We start from the raw sequence: 24,378 nt of genomic DNA, 5'->3' as shown, positions 1-24,378 counted from the left end.
TGCACCCTCTCCAAAGCTTCCACATCTTTCCTAAAGTGAGGCGACCAGAACTGCACACAGTACTCCAACTGTGGCCTAACCAAAGTCCTGTACAGCTGCAACATCACTTCACGACTCTTGAATTCAATCCCTCTGCTAATGAACGATAATACTCCATAGGCCTTCTTACAAACTCTATCCACCTGAGTTGCAACCTTCAAAGATCTATGTACATAGACCCCAAGATCCCTCTGTTCCTCCACCTGACTAAGAACCCTACCATTAACCCTGTATTCCACATTCTTATTTGTTCTTCCAAAATGGACAACCTCACACTTGGCAGGGTTGAACTCCATCTGCCACTCCTCAGCCCAGCTCTGCATCATAGCTAAGTCCCTCTGCAGCCGACAACAGCCCTCCTCACTGTCCACAACTCCACCTATCTTCGTATCATCTGGAAATTTACTGACCCACCCTTCGACTCCCTCATCTAAGTCATTAATAAAAATTACAAACAGCAGAGGACCCAGAACTGATCCCTGCGGAACTCCACTTGTAACTGGGCTCCATGCTGAATATTTACCATCTACCACCACTCTCTGACTTCGACCGGTTAGACAGTTTTCTATCCAATTGGCCAAATTTCCCTCTATCCCATGCCTCCTGACTTTCCGCATAAGCCTACCATGGGGAACCTTATCAAATGCCTTACTAAAATCCATGTACACTACATCCACTGCTCTACCCTCATCCACATGCTTGGTCACCTCCTCAAATAATTCAATCAGACTTGTAAGGCAAGACCTACCCTTCACAAATCCGTGCTGGCTGTCCCTAATCAAGCAGTGTCTTTCCAGATACTCATAAATCCTATCCCTCAGTACCCTTTCCATTACTTTGCCTACCACCGAAGTCAGACTAACTGGCCTGTATCTGCAGTCCTCACTTTCTCCATGTAATATTTACAGGAGGTTACTATTCAGAGGCACATATTCCGTTGAATAGACAGATTAAAAGTACCTGAATGCACATTAACACGACTACAGACGGACAAGAATGTATTGGATACAAAGAATTTACATTTAAATGCTACAAAATGTAATTAAAATCACCTTTAAGTGAAGCAGCACAGATTTAGAAACCAGTACAGTGATAAATAAAAATTGTTAACTATTTTTTGATCATTTGCAGTTTGAATATTCTATACATCTCTGTAACTTTTACATAATTAAAATTATTTATTCCAAGCAAAATTGCTCAGCGAAACTTAAAACATTGCCAATCTGAAATGAGAGCAAATTTACACAGTAATCAATCACTTTGAAGCAACTTCTTCTGAATCAATGCCAGCTATACTGTAGAAAAGGTATTTCACTAACTTAGTCCCTGCCCATTTAAGACTACATTTCACTTGCTAGGATTCACTTCACAATAATGAGTTACCACTTACCATCTGCATAGTAAGTATCCTCTTAAATTAGATCAAGTACATTTCATTATCCAGCTTTGAGTCACATACTTAGCTACACTGCTTTTACAGTAGGGGTGAGGTTAAATTAATCTCAATACCAGGTTAAAACAAACATGCCAAATGCAAAAAGAGTTAATACATGTAAACAGTTTTGAAATTCTTAATGTTTCCCCAAATGGTGGCTGCTCACTTTCTCATGCTGATCAGTCACTATAAAGTATTGTGGCTTTGAAAGAACACAGTGTAAACTCTCAGAAGTAAACAGTCCAATAGATGATGAATACATGTACAATCACAGATCTACTGAAAGTTATTCAGGTTGCAGACATCGGTTACAGTCCACTTGGGTCAGGCAGATCGGTGCAGCACTGGTTAAAACTGGATTTGATAATCTTCAATCAAAATTTCATTGCACTGTTACCCCAAAATATTTTGCGTACTGTAGCATTTAATGTACAAACAATTCATAGAACAGCCAGAAGTAAAAACATTTCTTTCCAGTATTATTTAAGGATTTGAAATAAAATCTCAAGTTGCATCATGAGGTTAGAAGCTGAGGGCTGTCCCCCAGTTAGGGCTGCAGTGGTGAAAGGAGAGGCAGCAAGTCTCATTGGTGAGCAGGGACGGTTAGAAGGGCTTCCTCAGGAGGTCTTGAAATGTCTACATTCTGTATGACAATAAAACAGAAAGGGTGAAGAGTAAACCAAACCAGCAGCACAGACTGAAGGTACAATGCAAATGCAGTTAACAACATGCTCCAAGTGCAAAACCACAAAACTTTCCAGCTCCATTCCAGACTTACCCACATCCCAATAAACAAAAAGCAGGATTCTTAAGATCTGTGATGACAGGATGGGACCAGACAGGGAGAAGGGGTAATAACAGAGGAAGTTGTTGGGAATGAAAGACTAGGAGAGGGATTTGTGGTTGGGGAGGAGGGGATGTGTAGGGGGACAGGACACAAGTTGGAGAGGGGTGTAGAGTGTCAGAACTGAGGAGTACATAGAGTCCTACAACATGGAGATGGGCCCATCAGACCGAACTAGTCTATGCCAGCCAAAATGTCCATCCATGCTAACCCCTTATCCATCTAAACCTTTCCTATCCATGTATTTGTCCAAATGTCTATTAAATGTTGTTAATATACCCACTTTAACCACTTCCACTGGCAGCTCATCCCATACTCCTAACTGTGTAAAAATTTGTCCCTCAGGTTCCCTTTTACTCTTTCCTCTCTAACCTTAAACTGATGCCCTCTACTCTTCCAGTTCCTAACCCTGGGAAAAAGATTGAGTGCATTCACCCTATCCATGCCTCTCATGATCTTATACACTTCTATAAGATCCCCCCCCTCAGTCTTCTACGCTCTAAAGAAAACAGTCCTAGCTTGTCCACATAGGCACCAACGACATAGGTAGAAAGAGAGATAGGGATTTAAGGCAGAAACTCAGGGAGCTAGGATGGAAACTTAGAGCTAGGACGAACAGAGTTGTTGTCTCTGGTTTGTTGCCCGTGCCATGTGCTAGTGAGGCGAGGAATAAGGAGAGAGGGGCTACAAGGATGGTGCAGGAGGTAGGGTTTGGATTCTTGGATAATTGGGGCTCTTTCTGGGGTAGGTGGGACCTCTACAAGCAGGATGGGCTTCATCTGAACCACAGGGGTACCAATATCCTGGGGGGGAAATTCGCTAAGGCTATTGGGGTGGGTTTAAACTAATCCAGCAGGGGGATGGGAACCAAAATTGTAGTTCGAGTATAGAAAAGGTTGAGAGTAGGGAGGTCCAAAATCAAGTTTCAGGGACGCAAGATGGCACCAGCAAGCAAGAAGTTGGTCAACGCCAGGAGCATCTGGAATAAGGTGGGTGAACTAGCAGCATGGGTTGGTACCTGGGACTTCGATGTTGTGGCCATTTCGGAGACAAGGATAGAGCAGGGACAGGAATGGTTGTTGCAGGTTCCAGGATTTAGATGTTTCAGTAAGAACAGAGAAGATGGTAAAAGAGGGGGACGTGTGGCATTGTTAGTCAAGGACAGAATTGCAGTTGCAGAAAGGATGTTTGGGGACTCGTCAACTGAGGTAAGATGGGCTGAAGTTAGAAACAGGAAAGGAGTGGTCACCCTGTTGGGAGTCTTCTATAGGCCTCCGAATAGTTCCAAAGATGTAGAGGAAAGGATAGCAAAGATGATTCTCGATAGGAGTGAGAGAGACAGGGTAGTTGTCATGGGAGACTTCAACTTTCCAAATATTGACTGGAACACTATAGCACGAGTACTATAGATGGGTCGGTTTTTGTCCAGTGTGTGCAGGAGGGCTTCCAGACACAGTATGTAGTCAGGCCAACAAGGGGCGAAGCCACATTAGATTTGGTGTTAGACTTGGAAGTAGGCGATAACAATTCTATTATGTTTACTTTAGTAATAGAAAGGGATAGGTGTATATCACTGGGTAGGAGTTACAGCTGGGGGAAAGGCAATTACGTTGCGATTAGGCAAAATTTAGAAAGCATAGGATGGGGAAGGGCACATTAGAAATGTGGAGCTTCTTCAAGGAAAAGCTCCTGTGTGTCCTAGATAAGTATGTACCTGTCAGGCAGGGAGGTAGCTGTACAGCGCGGGAGTCGTGGTTTACGAAGGAACTGGAATCTCTGGTCAAGAGGAAGAAGGCGGCTTATGTTAGGGTGAGATGTGAAGGCTCAGTTAGGGCGCTTGAGGGTTACAAGGTACCCAGGAAAGATCTAAAGAGAGAGCTCAGAAGAGCCAGGAGGAGACATGAGAAGTTATTGGCGGATAGGATCTGGGTAAACCCTAAGGCTTTCTATAGGTATTTAAGGAATGAAAGAATGACGAGAGTAAGATTAGGGCCAATCAAGGATAGTAGTGGGAAGTTGTGTGTGGAGTCAGAGGAGATAGGGGAAGCACTTAATGAATATTTTTCGACAGTATTCACTCTAGAATACGACAATGTTGCCGAGGAGAATACTGAGATACAGGCTACTAGACTAGGTGTGACTGAGGTTCACAAGGAAGAGGTATTAGAGATCCTGCAGAGTGTGAAAACAGGTAAGTCCCCTGGGCCGGATGGGATTTATCCTAGGATCCTCTGGGAAGCAAGGGAAGAGATTGCTGAGCCTTTGGCATTGATCTTCAAATCATCATTGTCTACAGGAATAGTGCCTGAGGACTGGAGGATAGCAAATGTGGGTCCCCTGTTCAAGAAGGGGAGTAGCGATAACCCTGGTAATTACAGACCAGTGAGCCTTACTTCAGTTGTTGGTCAAGTGTTGGAAAAGGTTATAAGAGATAGGATTTATAATCATCTAGAAAATAATAATTTGATTAGGGATAGTCAGCACGGTTTTGTGAAGGGTAGGTCGTGCCTCACAAACCTTATTGAGTTCTTTGAGAAAGTGACCAAACAGGTAGATGAGAGTTAACCGGTTGATGTGGTGTATATGGATTTTAGCAATGCGTTCGATAAGGTTCCCCACAGTAATTGGCTTGCTGAAAGAAGACAGAGGGTGGTGGTTGATGGGAAATGTTCATCCTGGAGTCCAGTTACTCGTGGTGTACCGCAATGGTCAGTGTTGGGTCCACTGCTGTTCGTCATTTTTATAAACGAGCTGGACGAGGGCATAGAAGGGTGGGTTAGTAAATTTGCAGATGACACTAAGGTCAGTGGAGTTGTGGATAGTGACGAAGGATGTTGTAGGTTACAGAGAAACATAGATAAGCTGCAGAGCTGGGCTGAGAGGTGGCAAATGGAGTTTAATGCGGACAAGCGTGAGGTGATTTCCTTTGGTTGGAGTAACCGGAATGCAAAGTACTGGGCTAATGGTAAGATTCTTGGTAGTGTAGATGAGCAGAGAGATCTCGGTGTCCATGTACACAGATCCTTGAAAATTGCCACCCAGGTTGAAAGGGTTGTTAAGAAGGCATACAGTGTTTTAGCTTTTATTAACAGAGGGATCGAGTTCTGGAACCATGAGGTTATGCTACAGCTGTACGAAACTCTGGTGCAATTACACTTGGAGTATTGTGTACAGTTCTGGTCACCGCATTATAAGGATGTGGAAGCTTTGGAAAAGGTGCAGAGGAGATTTACTAGGATGTTACCTGGTATGGAGGGAAGGTCTTACGAGGAAAGGCTGAGGGATTTGAGGCTATTTTCGTTAGAGAGAAGAAGGTTGAGAGGTGACTTAATAGAGACATATAAGATAATCAGAGGGTTAGATAGGGTGGACAGGGAGAGCCTTTTTCCAAGTATGGGAACGGCAAACACGAGGGGACATAACTTTAAACTGAGGGGTGATAGATACAGGACAGATGTCAGAGGTAGTTTCTTTACTCAGAGAGTAGTAAGGGTACGGGATGCTTTGCCTGCAACGGTAGTAGATTCACCAACTTTAAGTACATTTAGGTCATCATTGGATAAGCATATGGACGTACATGGAATACTGTAGGTTAGATGGGCTTCAAATTGGTATGATAGGTTGGCGCATCATCGAGGGCCGAAGGGCCTGTACTGCGCTGTAATGTTCTATGTTCTATATTGTCCAACCTCTCTCTACCACTCAGACACCGAGTCCTGGCAACATCGTTGTAAATTCCTTCTTCAGTCTTTCCAGTTTAATAACATACTTCCTATAACAGGGTGATCAAATCTGAATACAATACTCCAAGTGTAGCCTCAAAGTCCCGTGTAACTGCAACATAACTTCCCAACTTCTATACTCACTGCCCCAACTGGTGAAGGCCAGCATGCCAAAAGCCTTCTCCACTGCCCTTACTCCACTTCCAGAATTGTGCACCTAAACTCCAAGGCCCCTCTTTCACAATGTGGAGAAGCAGTATTGGACTGGGGTGGACAAAGTTAAAAATCAGACAACGGTTCATTTGGAAGCAGTAACTTGTGGAGTGCTGCTCCTTCAGCAGAAAGCGGTGTAGCAGGACCTGCTCCACAACCACCTGACGAAAGAGCAGCGCTCCGAAAACTCGTGCTTCCAAATAAACCTGTTGGGACTTTAAACTGTTTTACTACACTCCTTAAGGCCTTACCATTCACCATGAAACTCCTATCTTGATTTGACTCCAAAATGCAACAACTCATCTGTATTAAAACCATTTGTCATTTCTTGGCCCATTTCCCCAGCTGATCAAGATTCTGCTGCAATCTCTGAAACCAAATTTCCAACATGAGAAAGGTTGTGTTGAGGATGGGGGAAATGATGGGGTGGCAGTTGAGGTGTTGTAACTGGGTAGAAGGGTTTTGGGAGGTGAGGGGTAGGGAGGACTATTGGAGGTGAGGGGGTCGGAGATGGGGGTGGTGATCCGAAGTGGATATTTTTGAGTTGAGGGTGATTCAGAAACTGAGGATTGAGGGACCCGGTGCCAGAGGCTGTGCAGTTAGTGATTGTCCCAACAGCCAGTTGGGCAGTGAGAGGCTCCCTGTTAAATCACCACTGGCCTCATATTGTACTCCTAACCACACTCTCGATGTGGTTCATTCGCATTTCTTGCCTAATGAATTGTGAAAGATGAGGGAACCTTCACTTGGTTTGTGATCATTCACAACTTTACTATCATCAATGGGCTTTGGATTGGGAAGAAGAGTCCATGACAAATGCCAAATTGTGCAGATGTCAGCAATAGGTTTGACAGCATCAGTGGAGAGAGAATCAGAGGGTTGAGACTGGATTGAGATGACCTTTCATCACAATTGGGGACATTATCAAATAGCCACAAGCATCAAATTCAGGAAAAAACAACTTTACACAGAGTGTTGAGAATTTTTAACATTTATTCATGGAATGTGGGAAAAGCAGGCATTTACTTTAACTAGACACACCCTAATTGCTCCAAGAGCATGGAAACTCATTACCGCCGGAAGTGGTCAAAGCAAAGAGGAACATTTAAGAAGCTAGATAAACACAAGGCGAAAGGGAATAAGTGTATGTCAATGAGTTAGATGGAAAAGGACAAGTTGAGGTTTGTATGCAGCATCAGCAGGGGATGCCTTGTCTGCATTAAGAGGACGTGTGGATTAGTACTGATGTCACTGGAATAATAATCCAGAGGCCAAGATGAAAGGCCTGGCAACATGACATGTCAGCCTGTTTAGAATCTTACACTAACTCTGGAATTAAGGGCTAGTCTCAGTGATAGGGACCCTGAAAATATCATGAAAAAAGTCCTAGCTTGTCCAACCTTGGATTGTTGTAGAAAGCCTATCGCAATACTTATCTGTGAAAGAAATCTGCTATACTTATCGGGTCTGGCCCACAAGGGACTCCAGACCCACAGTAGTGTGGTTGACTCTTAACTGCTCCCAAGACTAAATGACAGACTCAGTTCAAGGGCAATAGGTGCTACTGACACCCACATGAAGTAAAAGCAAAATAATCTGTTTTATACAGTCAGAGTTATAAAGCACGGAAACAGACCTTTTGGTCCAACTCATCCACGCTGACCAGACTTCCCAATCTGACATAGCCCCATTTGCTAGCAATTGGCCCATAACCCTCTAAACCCTTCCTATTCATGTAACCATTCAGATGCCTTTTAAATGCTACAATTGTACCAGTCTCCATCACCTCCTCTAGCACCTTGTTCCATACATGCACCATCCTCTGTGAAAAGGTTACCCTTCAGGTCCCTTTTAAAATCTTCCCCTTCTCACCTTAAACTATGCTCTCCAGTTTTGGAAACCTAGAAACCTAGTTTCCCACCCTATGAAAAAGACTTTGTCTATCCATGCCCCCCATGATTTTATAAACCTCTATAAGGTCATCCCACAGCCTCCAATGCACCAGGGAAAATAGCTCCAGCCTATTCAGCCTTTCCTTATAGCTCAAACCCTCTAGCTCTGGCAACATCCTTATAAATATTTTCTGCAGTCTTTCAAGTTTTAACAGTATCCTTCCTATAGAAGGGCAGCCAGTACACAGACAACATCCTTCCTGTAGAGCGGCAATGTTGATTTTGTAATAAGAGGAAGCCTCACATTTAGTACTTCACAACCAATGGCTTAAGAGAAGGGAAGTGGTGTTAGATTCAGAAATAATGCAGTGCCTGTACATTTTCAGTAGGACCTAACAGATGGGAAATAAATAAGAAATGTAATTTTGGGGGAGTTGGTTAAGGAAGGAATACTAAAAAAAAATAAACCAAAAAAACTGCAGTGCTGGAAATTAGAAACAAAACAGAGATCGCTGGAAAAGATCAGCAGGTCTGGCAGCATCTGTGGAGAGAAATCAGAGTTAATGTTTTGGGTCCAGTGATCCTTCCTCAAAACTTAGGAAGGAAGAAAGGAATGCTGATCAGGATCCCAGTAGATCTTGCTTTTCATCAAATAATGTCATGGGTTCTTCTAAAACTTCGAAGTTTACAGGCGACATGAAACTTGGAGGAATTGTAATTCAAAAGGACATTGACAAGTTGGTCGGGCGGGTGGATAGATGGCAGGTGAGGTTCAATGCAGTAAAGTGATGCATTTTGGTGGGAAGAGCATTGAGAGACAATGTAGAATAGTGGTACTGGAGAGCAGCTTTCAGTTCTAGTCTTTTTTTTGTTAAGCAATTGGACTTAATGTCACTAATTGCTGTAATAGAATTTAAAGGCATGTCCTCAGTATTTGTTCAAGCCTTTGGATTATTATCCCAGTAACATTATCACAAATAATATACACCCCCACCAATGAGACTAGAACTTCAAGAAATGAAGAATATAATAATGAATAGTCAGAATGGACTATTAATGTTTTAAGGTGACAATAGAAAGAGTAGACAGAGAAAATACAGTAGATGTCATTTATCTGAATGTGCAATTCTGTTCTGGGACCCAGGGTGATAGTGAGGAAAGAGGTCAATCTGAGACGGGTACAGTTGAGAACAGAAGTGACTCAAACAGTCAGGGCAGGCAGGGACAAGGTAGGACTAATAAATTAAACTGCATTTATTTCAATGCAAGGGGCCTAACAGGGAAAGCAGATGAACTCAGGGCATAGTTAGGAACATGGGACTGGGATATCATAGCAATTACAGAAATATGGCTCAGGAAAGGGCAGGACTGGATTCTGGATCAGTGGTGCTGGAAGAGCACAGCAATTCAGGCAAAATCGACGTTTCGGGCAAAAGCCCTTCAAAAGCCTTCCTGATGAAGGGCTTTTGCCCGAAACGTCGATTTTGCCTGTCCTCGGATGCTGCCTGAATTGCTGTGCTCTTCCAGCACCACTGATCCAGAATCTGATTTCCAGCATCTGCAGTCATTGTTTTTACCTAATGGGCAGGACTGGCAGCTTAATGCTCCAGGATAAAAATGCTACAGGAAGGATAGAAAGGGAGGCAAGAGAGGAGGGTGAGTGGCATTTTTGATAAGGAATAGCATTACAGCTGTGCTGAGGGAGGATATTCCTAGAAATACATCCAGGGAAGTTATTTGGGATTGGGATTGAGTGATGCATTTTGGTGGGAAGAGCATTGAGAGACAATATAGAATAGTGGTACTGGAGAGCAGCTTTCAGTTCTAGTCTTTTTTTTGTTAAGCAATTGGACTTAATGTCACTAGTTGCTGTAATAGAATTTAAAGGCATGTCCTCAGTATTTGCTCAATCCCTTATTGGGATTGAATTATAGACCCTCTAATAGTCAGACAGAAATTGAGAAACAAACTTGTAAGGAGATCTCAGCTCTCTGAAAGAATAATAGGGTGGTTATGGTAGGGGTTTTTAAACTTTCCAAACATTGACGGAGACTGCCATAGTGTTAAGGGTTTAGATGGAGAGGAAAATTTTCTGATTCAGTATGTGGATGTACCTACTAGAGAAGGTGAAAAACTTGATCTACTCTTGGGAAATAAGGCAGAGCAGGTGACTGAGATGTCAGTGGGGGAGCACTTTGGGGCCAGCAACCATAATTCTATTTGTTTTAAAATAGTGATGGAAAAGGATAGACCAGATCTAAAAGTTGAAGTTCTAAATTGGAGAAAGGCCAATTTTGACAGTATTAGGCAAGAACGTTCAAAAGCTGATGGAGGGCAGATGTTCACAGGTAAAGGGAAGGCTGGAAAATGGGAAGCCTTCAGAAATGAGATAACAAGAATCCAGAGAAAGTATATTCCTGTCAGGGTGAAAGGAAAGGCTGGTAGGTATAGGGAATGCTGGATGACTAAAAAAATTGAGGGCTTGGTTAAGAAAGAGGAAGCATATGTAAGGTATAAACAGGATAAATCGAGTGAATCCTTAGAGTATAAAAGGAAGTAGGTATGTATTTAAGAGGGAAATCAGGAGGGCAAAAAGGAGACATGAGATAGCTTTGGCAAATAGAATTAAGGAGAATCCAAAGGGTTTTTACAAATCCATTAAGGACAAAAGGGTAAATAGGGAGAGAATAGGGCCCCTCAAAGATCAGCAAGGCGGCCTTTGAGTGGAACCGCAGAATATGGGGGAGATACTAAACGAATATTTTGCATCAGTATTCACACTGGGAAAAGATATGGAAGATATAGAATGTAGGAAAATAGATGGTGACACCTTGCAAAATGTCCAGATTACAGAGGAGGAAGTGCTGGATGCCTTGATACGCATAAAGGTGGATAAATCCCCAGGACCTGATCAGGTGTACCCGAGAACTCTGTGGGAAGCTAGAGAAGTTATTGCTGGGCCTCTTGCTGAGATATTTGTATCATCAATAGTCACAGGTGAGGTGCCGGAAGACTGGAGGTTGGCTAACGTGGTGCCACTGTTTACGAAGGGTGGTAAGGTCAAGCCAGGGAACTATAGACCAGTGAGCCTGACCTCGGTGGGGGACAAGTTGTTGGAGGGAATCCTGAGGGTCAGGATGTACATGTATTTGAAAAGGCAAGGACTGATTAGGGATAGTCAACATGGCTTTGTGCTTGGAAATCATATCTCACAAACTTGATTGAGGTTTTTGACGAAGTAACAAAGAGGATTGATGAGGGCAGAGCAGTAGATGTGATCTATATGGACTTCAGTAAGGCATTCGACAAGGTTCCCCATGGGAGACTGATTAGCAAGGTTAGATCTCATGGAATTCAGGGAGAACTGGCCATTTGGTTACAGAGCTGGCTCAGAGGTAGAAGACAGAGTGGTGGTGGAGGGTTGTTTTTCAGACTGGAGGCATAAATGACGCTATCGTGCCCACCTCTACCACATCCGCTGGCAACACGTTCAGGCACCCACTACTCTCAAAATCCAATGAACCAGGCCAGGTGTTAGAATTAGAGGTAGGTGAGCACTTTGGGGACAGAGACCACAATTCGGTGACTTTTACTCTAGTGATGGAGAGGGATAAGTGTGCACTACAGGGCAAGAGTTATAGCTGGGGGCAGGGAAATTACGATGCGGTGAGGCATGACTTAGGATGTGTGGCTTGGAAAAGTAAGCTTCAAGGCAAGGGCGTAATTGATATGTGGAGCTTGATCAAGGAGCAACTATTGAGTGTCCTTGATAAGTATGTACCCGTCAGGCAGGGAGGAAAGGGTCGTGTGAGGGAGCCGTGGTTTAATAAGGAATTGGAATCCCTTGTTAAAGGGAAGAGGGCGGCCTATGTAAAGATGAGGCGTGAAGGTTCAATTGGGGCGATTGAGAGTTATAACAAGGGAACCACATTTGCTAGCCTCCAATCTTCTGGCACTACTCCTGTAGACAACGAGGACATAAAAATCAAGGCCAATGGCTCTGCAATCTCCTCCCTTGCTTCCCAGAGAATCCTAGGATAAATGCCATCAGAGGAAAGAACAAGAGCAAAAACCAGATTTTGGCATCAAACCCAACACATACCATCTTGCCACCATTGACAACAATGCAGTAACATTTACTAAACCAACTGGAGCACTTCTGATGAAATAATTTGATTGGGTTTTCCACCTTACCTCAGGCTTTTCTCTGTGTGTATTGACAGCTTCAATATTCAGGAAAATAGATTCAACTTTACATCCTAAGGAGGGAAAAAAACATGCAAACAACATCAATTCTCATTTAAAGCATCAATATTCGCAGAAACTCTCATGAGGTTATCGGAAAACGGTTTATTCTTGTTACCATTGCTGTCTATGCTTAACAAAAGCCAATTTATATCCAACTCCACAAATTGAGGACTCTATTGACAGGATTAGACAAACAGTTTTCCCAATTCTCAATTTATAACTCCCTGGGGTATGCACAGTAAATCAAGCCCCACCATACCAAGAATCATCACCAATGTTTGGTATACTCTCCTTTATTGTTCAGAGCATGGAGTATAGGAGTTGGGAGGTCACGTTACAGCTGTACAGGACATTGGTTAAGCCACTTTTGGAATATTGTGTACAAATCTGGTCTTCTTCCTATCAGGAAGATGTTGTGAAACTTAAAAGAATTCAGAAAAGATTTTAAAGGATGTTGCCAGGGTTGGAGGATTGGAGCTGTAGGGAGAGGCTGAATAGGCTGGGGCTGTTTTCCCTGGAGCTTTCAAGTCTAGGGGTGACCTTATACAGGTTTATAAAACCATGAGGTGCATGGAGAGGATAAATAGACAAGGTTGTTTCCCTGGGGAAGGGAAGTCCAGAACGAGAGGGCATAGGTTTAGGGTGAGAGATGAAAGATTTAAAAGGGACCTAAGGAGCAACTTTTTCAAACAGAGGGTGGTGAGTGTTTAGAAATGAGCTGCCAGAGGAAGTGGTGGATGCTGGCACAATTACAGCATTTAAAAGGCATCTGGACGGATATATGAATAAAAAAGTGTTTAAAGGGATATGGACCAAGTGCTGGCAAATGGGACTAGATTAGGTTAGGATATCTAGTTGGCATGGATGAGTTGTACCAAAGGATCTGTTTCCATGCTGGACATCTATGACTATGAAAATTTAATTCATCCACCAAATTACCCAATGTTACCTAACTGCCTAATTCAGGTTAGAAGAATTCCATTAACCAAAAAATCATTATATACTGTAATCAAACTATTTTAACCAATGGCAAGAAAGGAAAAGGTTGCTAACATATAACTCTATAACTTAAACTCTATCCTGTTTAAAAATGCACGCGCACACAAACAAATAAAGTACAAATATGGGTGAGGTAAGGAACAGAAGTACACTTCTGGCACTAGACTGGATCACAGAAGATGGTTTTCTTTCAGTTTCTTTCTGAGTCTTTGCTGAGGACACAAGGTTATGGCTAATATACTGATTGTCAGTTTGTCTTTCACTGGTGGAGGATTTATCCTTTCTGTGCATCTGAAAGTGGTTTTCCTCTTTTTCCTTTCAACAGGGGATTTTACAGAGAAAACTAATGAATAAGAATAGCTACCAAGAAAGTTTCTGTTATTTCTCCACTCAGGCAGAAGAGAGAGATTTAGCCGCTTTTAATTTGCAGGCTAGAGATTTCTGCTTTATTGACCCTATATACAGGCATTGGTCAATTGCCTAGGAGCCAAACAAAATGCTGTTGTTGTCCTTCAGCTCAGAAACCCACCAGTTCCATTCTGTCTGAACTCTCTCACTGTCCCAGCAAAAAGCAACACTGTGCCTATGAGTGGTTTCCAGCCCTCATAGTATTGAGGCACACTTCAAACAAGACAAACACTTCCACAGCTTACGAACTTGTTTCGTCTGAACTGATTGCTCATAAATGTCATATTGACTTACATTTACTATTGCTATAACCTTAATTGTGAGGCATGCAACAAAGTGCATACAAACAAGCTAAAGAAGAATCAAATGCATTAATATTTCAAATTAACTAGAATAAATATTTTCAAAATCAACCTGGTCTGCTGATCTGCACAGAGTTGCTTGATCTGGGAAGAACTGACATGAGGCCACCTGCAAATCTCACTCTATTGATAGTGCACTCTCCCTTTTTTTCACGTATGCCAGAGTTGAAAATACTCACGCACTGAAGTATGTTGTCACATTGCAAGAGTACAACAATAACATGGTCACAGATTGTTGGATAGTCACGTACCACATTCATCCAAAACATAAAGGCACAGCACTAAACTTGAGCTTCATTGTGCAATCTCTCTGTAGCTCCGCACATTCCCTTTTTTTAAAAAAAACAGCAGCTTTTGTGATGAATCTAAAGACTGTGAACTAAACGGATCACACATCTAATAGGAATCTTCCATATTAGTGAATGCAAAGTAGAATTTGAACTGTTCTTGCAGTGCTTTAAGATGTTTGAATATGAGGCTATGGATCTTGACACTGCTTCTGTTGCTGATACTAAAGCTAATGGAAACATCGTGAATGGCCAAATGCCCAGTTTTGACCCAGGCTTGAGCTTATCGCTAATGCTCAGGAGTGTCAGGATGTTCCCTGCATTTTAGTATTCAGCTCATTCAGATGCTGAAAATGCCTGTGAGATATGCCAACTTAGCCCATCAGTAATCATCAGATAGGATCACTTTATAATGCAACTCATATATAAAAGTGTTGAAAACTCTTTGTCAGTTCTTCTGGAGCTCATGAACACAAAAGAGAACATTCCCTAGTGATAACCATTGCACCTTGGTGTGTAACAGGAAATTCTGATGCTCAGCCCCCATGTCTGCACACAAATAGTGAGCAAATGTGATTTCAATCAGTGATTTAATGCAATTCACTAATTTTGTGACTTGTTCTAATCCTACAGCTAACTCTGGTGGCATTGTTTTGGCAACAAGAGGTTCACAGTGGAGGATGCAACAGGTGATTGGAATGTCGGAATTTTGCACTTTCACTTTCCTGACAAATTGTTTAGTTCCCGATTGTGGAGGTTGCTCCATCAGTGCAAATGTTCCAACATGTGGCCCAGGTTTTTTCTCAAGTATGTAGATGTTACCCAAAATATTTCTTTTGAGCATGACTCAGTAGCTCCTCAATATCTCCTTTCCATGAAAATCTAAAAGTCAAATAGCTCTCAATATGATGCTTTGCTTTCTCTTTGACGAATCATTCCTTTTGACAAAAAACTTATCCATTTCTTCCTAGAATTTAAGACTTAGAGCAATGCCACAAGTAGATTTAAAAAAACCCAAAATATATTGACTTTATAACGGTGTTGAAGTGAACGCATCCAGGCAGGCAGACCAATTCAACAGCAGTTACAACTGCGTGCCTCTTCATTGAGCAGACTTTGTTTTGTCCACAGTTTTTTCCGTACGACAGGATTATGTATCCCACATTCCTGCATTCACAGGAGGAAAGAGGAGTGGAGGCTCAAGCATAACCAATGGCAATGTTGTCCCCAATGGCTTGTTTCTGCCACACGTCTGATGTAATGTGTCCCACACATAGAAACGTCCCAATGAGTATTATAAAAGAACATTCAGACTTTGACTGATAAGTAGAAGGAAACATTCAAATTCCAACACATAAATATCAGGCAATGACCATCTCCACCAAAAGTGAATCTTTTTCGAATCAGAATTAGGTTTATTGTCATGTTTATTCAAGTAAAGGAGTACAGTGAAAAGTTTACAATATTGCCCCTCACTGGTGTTACTGTTACTGGATCCCTCACTATCAACACTATCCCCCCATTACCTTCGGGGTTACTATTGATCAGATATCGAAACAAACAAGGGATTGTGTTTTAATTCCTTTATCACAAAGTTTTCCATCACCTAAAATTTCCTTCCAGGGATTGGCGCCAAATTTTATATTACAATCCTCCTTGGACAAAGCTGACACTGTCCTCAAATATGTGGAACAGTCCATCTTCCGCAGCTACACTGGCACCACTCCCCACCTTTTCCTCCACTACATCAATGACTGTATCGGCGCTGCCTCATGCTCCCATGAGGAGGTTGAACAGTTCATCCACTTTACCAACACCTTCCACCCCGACCTCAAATTCACCTGGACCGTCTCAGACTCCTCCCTCCCCTTCCTAGACCTTTCCATTTCTATCTCGGGCAACCGAATCAACACGGACATTTACTATAAACCGACCGACTCCTACAGCTACCTAGACTACACCTCCTCCCACCCTGCCCCCTGTAAAAACGCCATCCCATGTTCCCAATTCCTTCGTCTCCGCCACATCTGCTCCCAGGAGGACCAGTTCCAATACCGAACAACGCAGATGGCCTCCTTCTTCAAAGACTGCAATTTCCCCCGACGTGGTTGACAATGCCCTCCACCGCATCTCCTCCACATCCCGCTCCTCCGCCCTTGAGCCCCACCCCTCCAACCGCCACCAGGACAGAACCCCACTGGTCCTCACCTACCACCCCACCAACCTCCATATACAGCGTATCATCCGCCGTCATTTCCGCCACCTCCAAACGGACCCCACCACCAAGGATATATTTCCCTCCCCTATCAGCGTTCCGAAAAGACCACTCCCTCCATGGCTCCCTCGTCAGGTCTACACCCCCCACTAACCCAACCTCCACTCCCAGCACCTTCCCCTGCAACCACAAGAAATGCAAAACTTGCGCCCACTCCTCCCCCCTTACTTCCCTCCAAGGCCCCAAGGGATACTTCCATATCCGCCACAAATTCACCTGCACCTCCACACACATCATCTATTGCATCCGCTGCACGCGATGTGGCCTCCTCTATATTGGGGAGACAGGCCGCCTACTTGCAGAACGTTTCAGAGAACACCTCTGGGACACCCGGACCAACCAACCCAACCACCCCGTGGCTCAACACTTCAACTCCCCCTCCCACTCCATCAAGGACATGCAGGTTCTTGGACTCCTCCATCGCCAGACCATAGCAACACGACGGTTGGAGGAAGAGCGCCTCATCTTCCGCCTAGGAACCCTCCAACCACAAGGGATGAACTCAGATTTCTCCAGTTTCCTCATTTCCCCTCCCCCCACCCTGTCTCAGTCAAATCCCTCGAACTCAGCACCACCTTCCAACCTGCAATCTTCTTCCTGACCTCTCCGCCCCCACCCCACTCCGGCCTATCACCCTCACCTTGACATCCTTCCACATTTCCAACACCCCTCCCCAAGTCCCTCCTCCCTACCTTTTATCTTAGCCTGCTGGACACACTTTCCTCATTCCTGAAGAAGGGCTCATGCCTGAAACGTCGATTCTCCTGTTCCTTGGATGCCGCCTGACCTGCTGCACTTTTCCAGCAACACATTTTCAGCACTGTCCTCAAATAAACAGCTTCTGGGTATTAGGTTGTCATATCCATAATAAGGTTGTATTGATGCCCTGCTCTCAATATCGGTGATGAATAGATAGTGACACTCGACTAAATTCTTCTTCAAAAACTATTTTGATTACAATGTTGAGATTTTCCGACCACCTCACTTATGACATGTTTTACAGAATTGCTGCATGTCTTTAGGAAGTCCTGGCCATGTAAAATACTTGTTTAACAAAACCTGTGTTTTTTCTATTCCAATATGCCCTGACATAGGAACTTCATGGGATTCTTGCACTGTTGTCTTACAATACCTGGGCGGTACCACTGTTTGATGAACATTTTCCCATTCTTCATGTGCAAGGTCTGTGATATATCTCCACTTTCTCATCAGAACTCTGTTTTTACTATAATAACCCCCTTGAACACCTTCATCCTCAGCTGCAGCGTGGGCTGCTGTTTTAATTTAGTAACTTTAAACCTGCTTCCTGTGCCTCCATTAAAGATATGCCAAACACTTCTTTTGAATTATCCTTGTTCTGAAACAGAGTTTCAGCCAACCAAAAGTCTGCTTGCTATATTATTGTAACCTCCGATGGACTTTGTTTAGCCACTGCTCTGGTCACTACCTATGATGGAAAAATACCCAAAATCTTTACCTGCAACTGTGGCCCCCTTAGCTTCAACTGGACTTTACATGATTATAGTTGAAGCTGAAACTGTCCTCCCAAATCATTCCCCAGGAGTAAATCAACTCCACCCACAAGTAATTTCTTAACTAACCTGACTTATACTTATTCAGACAAGTCACATTCTAATTGGATGCTGTACACTGGAACAGGAATATACTCTCCGTTTATCAACACATTGGAGGGAAAACTAAATCCTTTAGATTACTTACAGTGTGGAAACAGGCCCTTTGGCCCAACAAGTCTACACCAACCCGCCGAAGCGCAACCCACCCAGACCCATTCCCCTACATTTACCCCTTCGCCTAACACTACGGGCAATTTTGCATGACCAATTCACCTAACCTGCACATTTTTGGACTGTGGGAGGAAACCAGAGCACCCGGAGGAAACCCACGCAGACACGGGGAGAATGTGCAAACTCCACACAGTGAGTTGCCTGAGGCGGGAATCGAACCCGGGTCTCTGGTGCTGTGAGGCAGCAGTGCTAACCACTGTGCCACCGTGACACCCTTCTTCTGCAAGATAATTTGAGTAGCCTCTGTATCCCTTACTATAGTTATGAGCTTGGATGCATCATTTGTTGTTATCTTCCCTTTGGACAAAAACCTTTCAAAACAATCATCTACCTTATTCACTTCTCCTGCCCTCAGCAGCAGTGTTTACCTCCAGTCTCATAGTTGTAGCTAAAGTCACACAGATTTACTGTGCTTTGCCCGTCAGTTTACTTTGCATGAACAGTGTCCAGATTTCCTTTTGGCAATTCATTTGACTTGCTGCTTTGTTAAATGATGTAAACAATGCCTACACTGCCTTTTCTTCAAATTTTGATAGGGTGTTTATCAGCTGAGACATTTCAATGGTGGACTTTAGATTATAACCAGCATGTTCCTTGCCAAAGATACCTTTTAACCTCTGAGGTCTCTTTTCTAACTGCATCATTACAAAGTTCAATCTGTTTCTTTCTCTCTCTCATTCTATCATTCTCATTTCATTTGTTTTCAATTCCATCTCCCGTTCCACATCCCACTTAATTGCCGTTTCTATTTCAAGCTGCTTTAATTTTTCCTCACATTCAAACTGCTTTAACTGCAACTCAATAGGAACACATTCCCATGTGTCACTATGCAATGTAAAATGCAATTCAACAAAGTCAATCTGCAGGCTTCAATAATGTGCTTTTTTTCCTTCTCAAGACCTTTTTTGTTATCCAATGTTGTGTTTTCCAGATTCCTCACTGAAGACACAAGGAATTTTTCACATTAATTGCTCAGTTTCTTAACTGACACCAGAGAGGTGACTTTAATGACACCTCTCTGGTGTCATTAAAGTCTGTGCTAGTCTTTTAATCATTTCTACCTTCTTAGCCATGGCAAGTATATTTCAAGCTTTCTTGCCAATTCAATCAACCTTTGCAAGCAGTGGTGGGCGAAGAGATAAGACAACTTGGCATGGAGGTGTGTGCACAGGCTGAGGTTCAGCCAGCAATGGGTAGCTGAATGGTATCTGCAGTTTTACAAACTAAGAGGTGCTCACCCTGATGACAAATCTGATTGGGTTCTGGCAGGTGTCTGTGCACACGAGAGAGACAGCACATGTACGTATAACTGATAAAGAGGCAGAACGGTTTCCAGACTGGGAGAAACAGAACCTGTCTCTATGTCTCACTGTGAAGTAACTCAAGCATGGAGACCAGTCAGTTATTCTCTCCCACCATTTGCTGTTAACTGTTGCCTCTTACTGTGAAACTGAGCAATTAATGTGAAAAATTCCTTGTGTCTTCAGTGAGGAATCTGGAAAACACAACATTGGATAACAAAAAAGGTCTTGAGAAGGAAAAAAAGCACATTATTGAAGCCTGCAGATTGACTTTGTTGAATTGCATTTTACAAGTTTACTTTTCCTCCAGTCATTTTTTGTTTGCTTGTGTCTGTCTACATGTGTGCTGAGGGTTTCGAGATTTAATTAATACTTGGATTGTTCATAGCTGTTTACCTCGATTAAAATTTACTCATTTGTCATGAGTAACAGTTCTAGTTAAGTACAGGAACCTGGTCAGTAGTTTACTGATCGTAAGACAGGGACTTGGGCTTTGATTAAAATCACTGGATGTTTGCGGCAATCCAGGAGTCAATGGGGCTTGAGAATCAGTGCACTTTCCCAAGTTTCCCAATTTTACTTAACTGTCTAATTCAGGCTAAAAGAATATGCACATCAGGTTTTTCCATTAATAAGAAAATAATGATTGTTGTAATCATTTTTATCCAGTGGCAAGAAAGAAATAGGATTTACTAACTTATAGTGCTGTAACTTTAAACTCTACCCTTTTTTAAAATGCCGACACAGACAGACACAAAGAGAAGCAGCAGCTATTATCAGTTGGGAAAGGAAAATAAAAGAAAGAGAAGCACAGTTCTGGCCCCAGTCCAAATCACGGGCATTAATGAGTTGTTTTGATACTTTTTGATTCCTTGACTCTTTACTGAAGAGGAGAAAGTAAGGTCTGCAGATGCTGGAGATCAGAGCTGAAAATGTATTGCTGGAAAAGCACAGCAGGTCAGGCAGCATCCAAGGAACAGGAGAATCAACGTTTCGGGCATAAGCCCTTCTTCAGGAAGAAGCCCTACCTTAAGAAGGGCCTATGCCCGAAACGTCGATTCTCCTGTTCCTTGGATGCTGCCTGACCTGCTGTGCTTTTCCAGCAACACATTTTCAGCTCTTTACTGAAGACACAAGGCTGCTGATACAGATTCTCCATCTTATATTTACTTGTGGAAGACTGAGCTTTTCCATGCCTCTGAATGGGATTTTCCTCTCTTTTTCCTTTCAACGAGGGAATTTGTAGAGATATGTTTAAAGGAAAATGGTGAGTGAGAACATTTACCAGGAGATTTTCTGTTCCTTCTCCACCCAGGAGAGAGAGAAACAAAAAGAGACAGACAGGCAGAGAGACAGGAAAAGGCAGCATTATGTATATAATTCACAATGTCATCCAGTAAACAAGATTTACAAAACATATCTTTATATAGTCTCCTTGATAAGAAACAGTATAGAGTCATAGATATGTGTAGCATGGAACCAGACCCTTCAATCCAACTTGCCCATGCCGACCAAATATCCCAACCCAATCTAGTCCCACCTGTCCTCACCTGACCCATATCCCTCCAAACCCTTCCTATTCATATACCCATCCAGATGCCTTTTAAATGTTGCAACTGTACCAGCCTCCACCACATTCTCTGGCAGCTTATTCTATACACGTAACACCCTCTGCGTGAAAAAGTTGCCCCTTAGGTCTCTTTTATATCTTTCCCCTCTCACCCTAAACCTATGCCTTCTAGTTCTGGACTCCCGACCTCAGGGAAAAGACTTTGTCTATTTACCCTATCCATGCCTCTCATGATTTTACAAACCTATAAGGTCACCCCTCAGCCTCCGACGCTCCAGGGAAAACAGCCCCAGCCTGTTCAGCCTCTCCCTGTAGCTCAAATCCTCCAACCCTGGCAACATCCTTGTAAACCTTTTCTGAACCCTTTCAAGTTTCACAACATCTTTCCGATAGGAAGGAGACCAGAATTGCACGTAATATTCCAGAAGGGGCTTAACCAATTTCCTGTACAGCCTCTTAACCTTTGGCCCACAATCCAAAGCTAAAGTGAACAAAATGATATGGTCTTTACACAATGCAAAGTCATACCATTGGAAATACAAAAATGCATCTGCAATTTTTCAAAGATTAACAACTATGCCATAAGAATTATGCGATATGTCTTATATATATTGGTGATTCAAGTTATATTCAACCAAACCAGACAGGAACATTTCTAACACTAAGTTAAGAATGGGATTTAAGAGAAGTAAACGACTGGCCATTTAGTCCACCTTATCCTGCTATTGCACACCATAGGAAGGATATGAAAGGACAGTGCTGAATAGATTCACAAGAATTGTTCCAAAAATAGGGTACTTCAGCTTTCTAGATAAATTGGGACTGGTCGCCTTTTTTTTTTAGATTACATTACAGTGTGGAAACAGGCCCTTCGGCCCAACAAGTCCACACCGACCCGCCGAAGCGAAACCCACCCATACCCCTACATTTACCCCTTACCTAACACTACGGGCAATTTAGCATGGCCAATTCACCTGACCCTGCACATCTTTGTGACTGTGGGAGGAAACCGGAGCACCCGGAGGAAACCCACGCAGACACGGGGAGAACGTGCAAACTCCACACAGTCAGTCGCCTGAGCCGGGAATTGAACCCGGGTCTCAGGCGCTGTGAGGCAGCAGTGCTAACCACTGTGCCACCGTGCCGCCTTGAAGAATTGAAGGTCGTGAAGGAGAGTTGATTGAGGTGTTCAAACTTAAAGTGGAGAGAAACTGTTCTTAAAGGCAGAATGATTGAGACACAGATTTAAGATGATTGGATTAAAAAAAAGCAGAGGCTACACGAGGATAAATTTGCCATTCTACTTTAAACCCTCTAAACTGCACTAGCAAACAGCAAAAATCTGAAAATATTAGTAAGTACAAATGTAAGCCCCTCACAGTCAAAAAATGGGGAAATTATAATGGGGAATAAAGAAACTGAGCAACTACATTGGCTCTGTCCTCACAATGAGATCATAAATAACTTCCAGAAATGTTCAGGTTGCAAGGATATAGTGAAAGGGAGAAATTGAAGGAAATCAGTATTAGCAAGAAAATGGTGCTAAGGAAGTTAATGGGGTTAAAGGCTGATAAATCCCCAGGTCTTGGCAATCCACATCCCAGAGTACTTGAGGAAGTGGCTCTGGAAATATTGGATGCATTGGTGGCCATCTTCCAAAATTCTATAAACTCTGGAGCAGTTCCTACAGACAAAGGATGACAAACAATTCCACGATTTAAAAAGGGAGAGCCATAAAAAGAAAATAGAATTGTAGGCCAGATTATCTAACTTCAGTAGTGGGGAAAATATTAGAGTCTAGACATGATAACAGAACATTTGGAAAGCATTATCGAGATTGGACAAGGCTAGCATAGCATTAAGAAAGACAAAGACAAGTTGTGTTCAACAAATCTATTGGATTTTTTTTTCCCCCAGGAGGTAACTGGTAAAATAGGTAAGGGAGGACCAGTGGATGTGATGTATTTTGATTTTCAGGAGGCATTTGATCAGGCCCCTCATAAGAGGTTAGTGGGAAAAGTTAAAACAGATGCAAGATGAGATAATATATTGGCATGGATTGGGAATTAGTTGACAGACGGGAAACTGAATGGGGAGAAATGGGTCTTTTTCTGAGCAGCAGGCAGTGACTAGTGGGTACCACAGTGATTAATGCTTAGCCCCCAGCTATTCATGATATTTATAAAATGAACTGGATGAGGGAGTCAATTGCAATATTTCCAAGTTTGCTGAATGACACAAACTGGGTGGGAATGCGAATTGAGAGAGTGATGCAAGAAGCTTCAAAGGTGATTTAGTAATATTGAGTGAATGGGCAAACACATGGCAGATGAAGTACAACATGCCAAATGTTAAGTTACACACTTTGGTAGGAAAAACAGGAAGCAGCATATTACTTAAATGCAATATATTGGGAAGTGTGGAAGTACAAAGGGATCTGGGTATACTTGTGCATCAGACAATGAACACAGACAGGCGGATGCAGCCAGCAACGAGGAAGGCAAATGGTACATTAGCCTTCACTGCAAAGGATTTGAGCTCAGAAGGAGGGATATCTTACTGCAGTTATACCTGGCCTTGGTGAGACCACATCTGCAGAATTGTTTTTATTCATTCATAGGTTGTGGGCAATCCTGGCTAGGCAGCATTTATAGCTCATCGCTAATTGCCCAGAAGGCAAGTTAAGTGTTAACCACATTGCTGTTGGACAGGAGTTACATTACATGTAGGCCAGGCCAGGTGAGGGCAGCTGCTTCCTTCCCTAAAGATAGGTTTTCCCCAACAATTGTCAGTGATTACTTGGTTGCCATTTGGCTAGTTTTTTATTCGGGATTTTATTTAATTCAAATTTCATCATTCACCACGGTTGGATTCAAACCCACATCCCCAGAACTCAGGATTGCTAGCCCAGTGACATTACCGTTACACCATCACCTTCCCACATAGAAGAAAAATTGAAAGAAATTAGTGTTAGTAAG

General features: G+C 42.8%; 1 protein-coding gene across 4 annotated transcripts in view; it reads right to left on the bottom strand.

Moving 5' to 3' along the window:
• Positions 1-1,020: 1,020 nt before the first annotated feature.
• The window catches only part of LOC122561370 (6-phosphofructo-2-kinase/fructose-2,6-bisphosphatase 4-like), a 178,037-nt gene continuing 154,679 nt past the window's right edge, over positions 1,021-24,378 (bottom strand). For all 4 annotated transcript variants that reach the window (XM_043713128.2, XM_043713130.2, XM_043713127.2 and 1 more), the window contains 2 exons: positions 12,340-12,404; positions 1,021-2,117 (listed from right to left, as the gene is read on the bottom strand). In XM_043713128.2, coding sequence (XP_043569063.1) covers positions 2,058-2,117; positions 12,340-12,404 — 125 coding nt within the window. In that variant the 3' untranslated portion in view covers positions 1,021-2,057. The remainder of the gene's footprint in view (positions 2,118-12,339; positions 12,405-24,378) is intronic.

This window comes from Chiloscyllium plagiosum, unplaced genomic scaffold (assembly GCF_037043375.1).
Source record: "Chiloscyllium plagiosum isolate Xiang-an unplaced genomic scaffold, Cpla_swu_hap1 HiC_scaffold_14, whole genome shotgun sequence".
Taxonomy (NCBI): domain Eukaryota; kingdom Metazoa; phylum Chordata; class Chondrichthyes; order Orectolobiformes; family Hemiscylliidae; genus Chiloscyllium; species Chiloscyllium plagiosum.
The sequence above is the reverse complement of the archived record's forward strand: the minus strand, read 5'-3'. Positions and strand labels throughout refer to the sequence as shown.